The 10,816-nt window shown below is 35.9% G+C and overlaps 2 protein-coding genes across 3 annotated transcripts; both read right to left on the bottom strand.

Moving 5' to 3' along the window:
* Nucleotides 1-250: 250 nt before the first annotated feature.
* On the bottom strand, nt 251-1,511 carry mtrfr (mitochondrial translation release factor in rescue; the record flags this gene model as incomplete). The annotated part of the gene is made up of 2 exons (XM_079607382.1): nt 251-469; nt 1,230-1,511. The coding sequence occupies 2 exons, from the start codon at nt 1,509-1,511 to the stop codon at nt 251-253; spliced, it is 501 nt and encodes a 166-aa protein (XP_079463508.1).
* A 1,168-nt stretch (nt 1,512-2,679) lies between these two features.
* On the bottom strand, nt 2,680-10,688 carry arl6ip4 (ADP-ribosylation factor-like 6 interacting protein 4). 2 transcript variants are annotated; one of them, XM_079606458.1, is made up of 6 exons: nt 10,549-10,688; nt 9,422-9,570; nt 7,598-7,882; nt 5,727-5,844; nt 4,047-4,116; nt 2,680-3,960 (listed from the first exon to the last, which is right to left on the bottom strand). In XM_079606458.1, the coding sequence occupies exons 2-6, from the start codon at nt 9,546-9,548 to the stop codon at nt 3,904-3,906; spliced, it is 657 nt and encodes a 218-aa protein (XP_079462584.1). In that variant the 5' UTR covers nt 9,549-9,570; nt 10,549-10,688; the 3' UTR covers nt 2,680-3,903. The 2 variants fall into 2 exon arrangements, with proteins under 2 accessions (XP_079462584.1, XP_079462585.1); XM_079606459.1 differs by having other exon boundaries at nt 9,422-9,648; nt 10,549-10,679.
* Nucleotides 10,689-10,816: the final 128 nt, after the last annotated feature.

The raw sequence follows: 10,816 nt of genomic DNA, 5'->3' as shown, positions 1-10,816 counted from the left end.
TGATTTTTCTTTATTAACCAGTTTAATACTTCAAACGTTTGTTTTCATTTCAACAAAACGGGGACAAAAGATACATTTGCTCACAAGCTTAAAAGTTTCCACTGTACACATACATATTATACAGGTCTCCGAATCATAATAAAGCCCCCCTGCTTCTTAATTTACAGATTACACTGTTAAAGTGGTTCTGTCCATTGTGTTTAATTCATAAGAAAAAAGAAAAGAGGGATGAAATCTTCTTGAATGAATCTCAGCATTTCTCATCTTCTTGGTCGAGCATCTCCTTGAATCGTCTTTTTTTCTCCATGTTTTCATTTACTTTCTTCCGTTTGTCCTGTTTCCTTTGTATGGATTCCTTTTTTATTTTCAGCAGTTCGCTTTCCTCACCCTTGTATGCGACGTCCAGTTTCTCACGTAAAATCTCTCGTGCTCGTTTTCTGTTCAACTCCACAGATCTGGTCTGGTGACACTGCAAGAGAATAGGAGATCCTTTTATTATTATTATTATTATAATATTTTGGTCAGATTAGGCTACACAATGACTTAGGCATCATTGTTCACTGAGGGATAGTCAAGAAATTACAATTAGATATACACTTTTATTAATTTAAAAATCTTTTTGAATAACTGTCTGGGGCTAAAGTTATTCCTTTCTTATCTTCATTGATAGTATTTTTATATTATAATATTTTGGTCAGATCAGGCTACACACTGACACTTATAGGCATCATTGTTCACTTTAGGGATTTGGGATAGTCAAGAAATTACAATTAGATATACACTTTTATTGATTAAATCTTTTGAATAACTGTCTGGGGCTAAAGTTATTCCTTTCTTATCTTCATTGATAGTATTTTTATATTGATAGCCCATTTGTCAGGATCACCCATAGTGCGAGTTGATGAATGTATGTGAATAAAAGCCTAAATTAATTCTGTTCATCATATAAAGCGTTCGAGTCTCTTCAGAAAATTTAGACTAAACAGCTCACTTCATAAGGATTAGTTTTACGATCTCTTTATGAACTTTTTGACGCGTCAAAGTGGTAGTTGCGTAGCTGTCAATGGAGGGACAGAAATCTCTCAGATTACATCAAAAAGATCTTCATTTGTGTTCAGAAAATGAAGGAAAGTCTTACAGGTTTGAAACGACATGATGGTGAGTAATTAATGACAAATTAAAAAAAAATTAAAGGTGAACTGTCCCTTTAAGATCATAAACGAACTCACCTTCACGACGATTCCAGTGGGAACGTGTTTAAGCACGACGCAGTTGCTGGTTTTGTTGGTGGCTTGTCCTCCAGGGCCAGATCCCCGAACAAACTGTTCCTCAAGGTCTTCATCGAGTAAAACTGGCAGGTCAATCTGGTATTTCTTACCAGCAGCGAAAACAAACGGCCATCCTATTAATCTCCAGTGTCGCTGTGGAGAAAGTAACGTTATGTGTCCAATGTTTATCATTCCCAACTTCAACTTCCAGACGGAGAAGAGCCGGTGACTGACTAAAGTCATCCTTCAAAGTTTCCCTTGTAGAAACACATAAGGATTAGCTCGACATATAAAACCCAATTAAACGTATTTAAGTAACAAACCTGAAACGAAACTACAGAAATATACGCACTGTACTATATATACACACACACATCATTTCTTCTTCTTTTATTATGTGATGATTCACACACACACAGACTGTTCACACTGCCATCTACTGTCCTGTTATACAATCAGAGATATATGTTAATAATATACAAGTGAAACTAAAATTAGAATATCGTGCAAAAGTTCATTTATTTCAGTAATTCAACTTAAAAGGTTAAACTAATATATTATATAGACTCATTACATGCAAAGTGAGATATTTCAAGTCTTAATTTGTTATAATTTTGATGATTATGGCTTATGAAAACCTTTTCACAATATTATAATTTTTAATTTGGGGTTTTCATAAGCTGTAAGCCATAATAATCAAAATTATAACAAATAAAGGCTTGAAATATCTCACTTTGCATGTAATGAGTCTATATAATATATTAGTTTCACCTGTAATAATAGTTATTCACTGTGGCTATGTAATTATGTTGCTACATAATACTGCTTCTATTAGTGCACTAACTTGTTTATAATCAAATCAAATAGATAATGACTTAATCATTATTTCAATTAATATTTAATGTAACTACATATAAAAGTCATTATTATACAAAAGCAATTTGCACTTTCCCTACAGCCCTTTAACTATTATAGTTTAGTCTAAACTGCGGAAGTAGATGTTGGTCAAGAAAACATCAGAAAATTAAAAATAAATGAGCACAACTTGTGCATATGGACATGAAATATTATTTCCACGGATTTATACTGTCGCTCTGATCATCAAGATGATGCATAATATATAATAATTTGAATTTTAATGCATTTTAAAGAGGCGAGTATTGTAAAACGTTTTGTCTTTGAAATTGAATAAATTTCTGTTGATAATCACAGAGATTTTACATTTCATATTTCCTGCATAATTTCATAAATACAAACTATATTTTGTTAGGTCATCAAACACTCATCTGAACTATTTCTGACCATAAACATTATAGACGTCTGCACTTATTATTCCTAAACATTCTGTAAATTCAGTTTGAAATGTAGTGTATTCAGTTTTGATGCTTATTTTAAAGAAAGAACACCAACATGCATAAAGATATTTATTTTATTGATGTCGCAGCAGTCCTCTGGTCTCATTAAAGGTAATACCATAAACTGATGCTGAGCTTTAATGGCAAAAAATACAATCAGACAGAAAATGACATTATTTACAAATAAATAAGCCATTAAAAAAGTCTTTTGCAATTTACAGATAAATGAGATACAGTCTCTTCCTGATTTGAAAGAACATCAAATATGCAAAGCGTCTTAGTTAAACTGAACAGGCTTAATTAACCTCAATTGGCAATTTCCTGTCAAGACTAAGTATTATTCAACTCCTTAGTCTGTCGTTAACCTGAAAAATGAACGTCTGAGAGCAAAATATCATTCGCACACCACATTTAGTCAAGAGAGAGAAATACAAAAGGAATTGTTGAATTCTTGAAGTCTTTGGATTGGCCAGGACTTGTCATAAAGGATTAGTTCACTTCAGAATTAAAATTTAATGATAATTCACTCTCCCCCATGTCATCCAAGATATTCATGTCTTTCTTTCTTCAGTCGAAAATAAATTAATGTTTTTGAGGAAAATTTGTCTCCATATAATGGACTTCAATGGGGTCCAACGGTTTGAAGGTCTAAATGTGAGTTTCAGAGAAGCTTCAAAGTCTCGCCGAGGAATAAGAGTCTCATCTGGGCAAACCATCCGCCATTTTATTAAAAAAAATACACATTTATATACTTTTTAACCACAAATGCTCGTCTATGATGCGCCACATGTGAACATACGGTAATCATGTTGAAAGGTCAAGCGTGACGTAGGCAGAAGTACAGACCCAGTGTTTACAAAGTGAATGTGTAAAGACTACTCAAATAAATAAATAAAAGGTAAAACAACGATGTCGGGCGATTTTTGAAGTTAGAGGAGAAAATTAGATGGTGTGACCTTTCCAACGTGTAGTCGTGGACGTGCAAGATGAGCATTTGTGGTTAAAAAGTATATAAATGTGTATTTTTTATTTATAAAATGGCAGATGGTTTGTCTAGATAAGACTTTAATTCCTCGGCTGGGGTCGTGTCGAGACTTTGAAGCTGCATTGAAACTCACATTTGGATCAGTTGGACCCCATTGAAGTCCATTATATGGAGAAAAACGTTCCTCAAAAACATTCATTTCTTTTCGACTGAAGAAAGAAAGACATCTTGGATGACGTGGGGCGAGTAAATGATCAACTCTGAAGTGAACTAATCCTTTAAATTCGCCACTTTGCTACCTGTTGATCCCCAATCTCTTCTGGAAGGCATCACCATCGCCCTTAGTGGCTTGCTGTGTGAAAAACATCAAGACAACAATGACATCTCTCACAAATCTGCAAAAAAAACAAACATAACGGTTCAGAAAGACATGCAAACCTTGTTGATGTCTTTGTGTCGGTCCTTGGTGACAATTTCTTCCAACACTTCCCCATCGCCTCTTATGAGCCTGTGTAAAAATTCATCATGTTAACGTTTCATTGTCTTGTGGATGTAGCAGGTGGATAGAAACTTACTCGAAAAATTTGAATATGGTGCAAAAGTTCATTTTTTTCACTTAAAAGGTGAAACTAATATATTATATAGACTCGTTACATGCAAAGTGAGATATTTCAAGCCTTTATTTGTTATAATTGTGATGATTATGGCTTATAGCTTATGAAAACCATAAATTCAAAATTAGAATTTTGTGAAAAGGATTTTACATAAGCTATAAGCCATAATCATCACAATTATAACAAATAAAGGCTTGAAATATCTCACTTTGCATGTAATCAGCCGTGACTTATTCACGATACAGCACTAGCCTCTCGTACCTTATTGCTTTTATAAAACGGTTACCACACAATACAACTATTAAAGCCGAAAAATATGTATCTCTGCAACTTTCATGAAGTAAAATCACTAAAAGCCTTCCTTCCGCTGGAAAAAATAGTCCCTGACTGTAAACAGCAACAGAAGTTACATACATTATTTCTCCAATAGATGGAGACGAAGACTGTGTTTATGAGTGAGTCGGTCAGTAGAGAAGACTTTACATTGAAAGGACTCAAACTTGTGATCACGGAGAAGGAAGACGACACTGACAGATGACTATAGGCTCGGGGAAACCCCTTAGGCTACGTTCACACTTAGCGTCTTTTTTGACAAAAAAAAAGTTAACAACGGCGTTTTTTTAGCAAAAAAAAAAACGCTGCGCGTTCAGTTACAAATAGCAGCCGAGCGCGTCTTTTGTTGCTATAACAACAGCTGCAACAGTAGTGTGCCCACACAGCCTCTTTGTGATGTATGTTATGATAGAGTTGTGTACTCATATCAAACAGCTCCTTGTGCTCCGAAACAAGGACGATTAGTTTTTCTACCGGCACCGTGTCCATTTTTCTTGTTGTTATGGAAACGACAGGTCTCGCTACTCGCTTGTCATTGGTCAGCTGTCAAAAAGGCGCTTGACGTAGGGCGTTCTTTTCAGAAAAGTTAAACTTTTTTCAACTTTAAAAGACGCTCTGAGCTGCAGAAAAAGACGCCGGCGGTTGCGTTTAAAAAAGCGCTCAGGACTTTTTTGAAAAAACGGTTTACTCCATAGGGTTCTAATGTAGAACAGACGCTGGCAGTTTGAAAAAAGACGCTAAGTGTGAACATAGCCTTAACTGTTAAAAGGACAAGATATCGCAGCGGACATTCAAACGGATGTTTTTTTATTATGAATATATAGGACTGACCTGAAGGAAAATGCTATATCTACTGTAAATGCAGGTGCACTCGCTTACTCGATCTCTCACAATACTCAATAAAATGAACAATATCGATGAGATCAAACATGTGTTTGCGTTGCTAAGAGTGGTTGCTAGGGGTGTTGTGTAGTGATACATAGAGCCGTTTGGTGAAGCGGTCATATCGTGAATAAAACACAGCTATTGACCAATCAGAATCAAGGATTGGAACTAACCGTTTTATAAAATATATTAGTTTCACCTTTTAAGTTTAATTACAGAAATAAATGAACTTTTGCACCACTTTCCAGTTTCCCCTGTACACTAAATAGAGATTTAACGGTGTAACCTGGTGCGCCCGGTCTCGGGGTCGACGACACGGCGGATGATGCTTTGCCTCGCATCGTATTCTTCCTTCGTCATCGGTCTCTTGGTGCAAAAGCTTTCCTTCTGTTCGTCAGTCATGACTACAGTACGAGAGAGACGGCATTATATCTCCAGAAGATGTTCAGCACAATTATTGTTGAAAACACACAGTTCAGTAACGGTTTACAACAAGGTTTAATTTGTTAATATTAGTTTACTACATTATTTGACATGAATTCATGATGAAAAAAAGTACTACTAAAGCATTTAATAATCTTAGTTAATGTTAATCTCAGCATTAAAAAAAAGTTGAATATGTTAATATGTAATGGACCAGAGATAACATGAAGTAACACCGTTTTTTTTAAAGTCGTATTTAAAGCTTTTAAAGACCTTTTTCAAGACTTTTTTTTTTGGTGAAAATCAAGTTTTTAATGTTGTTTATGTGTCTATGTGGTGTTTTTAATACGCTTTAAGACAAACCATGTGTAAGTTCATAAGTCGACAGCATTGCTGAGTATTTTCTGCTTTAATCTGCAGTGAACCAAAGACAGTCTCAAAAACACGGTTTGAAATCGCTGGTGTTTCTGACGTCACACACTACCTTGTAACCAATCAGATCAACGTGTGATCGTCAACCGGTGGATCTCTGAGTGAGTGAGTGAGTGGAGGCGGGGCTCATTTGCATATTCATAGAACCGCGTATACTAAATGAGGCAAGGGTGTCGAGTTACATTCAAGATATTTTAAGGCATGACGATTTATTTTTCAAGGAAAAATGCTTAAATATATAATTTTGGTGATCAAAGATGAGTTTCAAGGGGTTAAATTATTGACACCATGGGGACTTTAAGAAAAGGGTTGATTCAAAAGTTTATTTATCCTGCATAAAAATTCGAGTTGATTTTTGCATTGGTCGCGCTGAATGAAAATGCAATTTCACTCTCTGACACTAGGTGGCACTTATGAAACATCAGAAATATAGCGGTTACCTGCGGGCCGTCTTGAGAAGCGGATTTCTAGAAACGTGCTTCAGATGTGTGCGCGCACAAAACTCCTAGTTGTATTTTTGTAAACTAACGTCGACACCGTGTCCTAACCAGACGCGATGCGATAAGATTCCAGCGACAAATAATTTGTCTGTCCACAATAGACGCGACTGCGAGATGCTTCAAAATCAATCAAAACCCACAGCCAATCAGAACAGCGTGTGGGCGGAGCCGGAGTATTATGGCGAGTGCACAGCCAATCAGAACAGTGTGTGGGCGGAGTCTCACGGCGAGTGCACAGCCAATCAGAACAGCGTGTGGGCCGAGTCTCGCAGCGAGTGCACAGCCAATCAGAACATTGTGGGCGGAGTCTCGCAGCAAGTGCACAGCCAATCAGAACAGCAGGCGGGTGGAGTCTCGCGGCAAGTGCACAGCCAATCAGAACCGAGTGTGTGGACGGAGTCTCGCGGCAAGTGCACAGCCAATCAGAACAGTGTGTGGGCGGAGTCTCTCGTAGAGTGCACAGCCAATCAGAACATTGTGGGCGGAGTCTCGCATCGAGTGCACAGCCAATCAGAAAAATTTCACGTCGCAGAAAAATAGAAACCGTTTCTAAAATAGAATCGCCGTGTGTCGCCGTCGCGGCTGGTTAGGACAAAAACTCTGATTAACATGGAAAACTTTATATCACGCGTCGCATGTAGTTAGGACAGTGTAACAAAGATTAATACTGTAACAAATGTATTGCTCATTGTTAGTTAATGCATTGACTAGCATTAAGTAATGGGACCTTGTTGTAAAGCGTTATCATAACTTCCTATCTTTTTTCCCTTTAGGCACTGGTGTGTGTTCTGCGAGCTCGTACCCGGGCCGGGCTCTTTGGTTTCCTCGTTCAGCCAGGTCTGCAGGAGCGGCTGGAGCGGCTCTTCAGGAACAGGAGTCGGTACAGAAGCCGGCACCGCTTCTCTCTCCGCTTTCAGCGCCAACTTCTTTTGCCGCTTCTTTTCCTTCTTCTCCCTTTTCTTTTCACGCTTCAGTTTCTTTTCTTCTCGCCGTTTCTTTTTCTTCTTGGCCTTCTTTTCTCTGGATGAGGAAGTGGAGCTTGAAGACGATGAAGAGGCGGAGCGGCTTCTCTTCATCTTTTTCTTCTCTAATTTCAGACCAGAATTTGAGGCACACGTTATACTGCATGTACACATTACTGTTTGTTCATCTCTCAATCCTCGTTGCATTGCATGCTTTGAAAATACAGAGCTTTAATCATAAAACTCAGCATTTAAATATCATTTTACTAAGACATATTATAGTAGCAGATACAGAATGAAGACTGATATTTATACAAGTAGTCCGTTATAAACATCTCATTAACTTACAAACAATCAGAATTTCATCTTACTTTTTTGTCAAATTGTATATTTTTGCTCAGTTTGGGCCAGATTTTAGTTTTTTCCCTCTCACTATATGTGTCCCTGGATCACAAACCCAGTCTGGAGTCGCACGGGTATATCTGTGGCGATATCCAACTATACAGTGTATGGGTCAAAATTATCGATTTTTCTTTTATGCCAAAAATCATTAGGATATTAAGTAAAGATCATGTTCCGTGAAGATATTTAGTACATTTCCTACCGTAAATATATAAAACATGTATTTTTGTGAGTGAATGCAGCACAATCGTGAACATAAATGCACAACTTTAAAGGAGATTTTCTCAATGTTTCGATTTTTTTGCATCCTCAGATTCCAGATTTTCAATAGTTGTGTCTCGACCAAATATTGTCCTATCATAACAAACCATACATCAATGGAAAGATTATTTATTCAGCTTTCATATGATGTATAAATCTCAATTTCATAAAATTGACCCATGTGACTGGTTTTGTGGTCCAGGGTCACAAAATATGTTGTTTGCATATGTAGAAATAATAAATATATATAATATACACTACAATTCAAAAGTTTGGAATCAAGTTTTTTTTTTTTTTGTGAAAGAAATTAATTTGAACTTTTACTCAGCAAGGATGCATTACATTAATCAAGTGATACTTTGTTCCAAAAATATATATTTTTAAAAATAAATGCTGTTCTTTAGATTTTTTTTCATAACAAACCATACATCAATGGAAAGCTCATTTATTCAGCTTTCATATGATATATAAATCTCAATTTCAGAAAATTCCCCCATGTGACTGGTTTTGTGGTCCAGGGTCACATATCATACCATATGAATATTTTGTTATTTTGTCTAAAGCTTCAATAAACTCTTCGATTTAAAAATGAAAATAGATTTTTCAGACTATTACTTCATATGTCAGCCTTCACAGGGTCACGCAAGTGACAAAATCTTCTTTTCTTTAGGTGTAAACTAACGCAGTAGCCAATAAACATATACAGGTGAAACTCGAAAAATTTGAATATCGTGCAAAAGTTCATTTATTTCAGTAATTCAACTTAAAAGGTGAAACTAATATATTATATAGACTCATTACATGCAAAGTGAGATATTTCAAGACTTATAATTTTGATGTTTATGGCCTACAGCTTATGAAAACCCCAAATTCAAAATTAGAATATTGTGAAAAGGTTATCATAAACTGTAAGCCACAATCATAAAAAAAAAATTATATTCAAATTTTTTGAGTTTCACCTGTAATAAGAGCCATAAGTTTAAGAGGAGCACTTTTCTCACCGGAGGAGCGCTCATGTTTCTTCTGGAGGCTTGGACTGGGTCTCCGGGCGCTTGATGTCAAGCTTTGGGATTTGCTCTCTTCTCCGAGTCTGATCTTAGATCTGCTTTCAGTGTCACTCCCTCCCATCAGTAATAATCGACTTGCCAAGCTGTCGGGAAAGTAGAAGTCCGGTTTCGTTACTGTTTTAAAGCAGTATGATCTTGTAATAAATGCAATTGCTATAAATCTGCAAGTAAAACAAAACAAAACAGTGCAACATATATTAAGTATAGAAGTTTGAGAACACATAATAACAATTAGGTTCAATTCGTTAACATTATCTAATGCATTTATTATCATACACTCAAAAAAAGTAAGCCTTTTTAAAATATTTTCGCAATTTAATCAATAGTAAAAATCCATCAAATTTAATTAATGATTGTTTAAATTATTCAATTAAATGATGTAAGGATTATTCACTTTGATGGAATTTTACTATGAACTAAATTGCGTAACGTTAAATCTGAAAAAAAGGCTTAATTTTTTAAGTGTAGGCTAAAAATAATACTAGTCATAAATATTACGAGATTAAAAAGTCGAAATTATGAGAAAAAGAAATAATGACTTTCTGTGTTATGATTGCCTTTACTGTCATAATTTTGACTTTTCATTTCATAATTATGATTCATACATTTTTTTTATTTTTTTACTTGTGGTAGAAATTGTCTTCCATAAATCAGTGTGCAAAAAAAGTAATTGATAAATGTCCTAAGCAGCCACTCATATGAATTACTTAAAAGAAGCGTATCAACAACAGTAAAGTGTGTGTGTGTGTGTGTACGCACACTGCATTGAGACAAACCGTCTCGTGTTATAAAGCGCATAAAGGTGATTAAAGCTGGTTTAGCCGATAGTTCCTCTGCACTGCCATCTGTCGTTATGAGGAACAACACAACTGGGGATACATCGTTATAAACTCCTCGAGTGTTTAGGTCGAGAGCATTAATAAGGCTGTATAACCGCAGAGTTATTGCAATAACGTTAGGCCCGGAGCTGCATGGCCGCTGCTAATCTAACGTCGAATGGCGCCAGCACAAGCTTCCTCTTAATTATAATGACCCAATAAATATCGCCCATTAATACTTACTCATCCACCAGTCCAGAACTCCTTTACTTTCTGCTTTCTAATAAGATCTTTAAACCTGAAGCCTGTAGAGAGCCGTAGAGAGTGCACTCTGCCGTATCAACAACAGAATGCCGGATATCCGGTTTCGTGATTTTTCAAAATTAAAGTTCCAAGCGTTAAAACTATTTACATTTATTCTATATTTAGAAAATAATCTTAATAATAATGTCTCATATATATTATTAATGTAGTTTAATATTGTGTATCGATGAATATACATATGCACACA

The sequence above is a fragment of the Phoxinus phoxinus genome (genome assembly GCF_949152265.1).
Source record: "Phoxinus phoxinus genome assembly, chromosome: 3".
Classification (NCBI taxonomy): Eukaryota; Metazoa; Chordata; class Actinopteri; order Cypriniformes; family Leuciscidae; genus Phoxinus; species Phoxinus phoxinus.
Note: the sequence above shows the minus strand (reverse complement) of the source record. Positions and strands in the feature narration are given on the sequence as shown.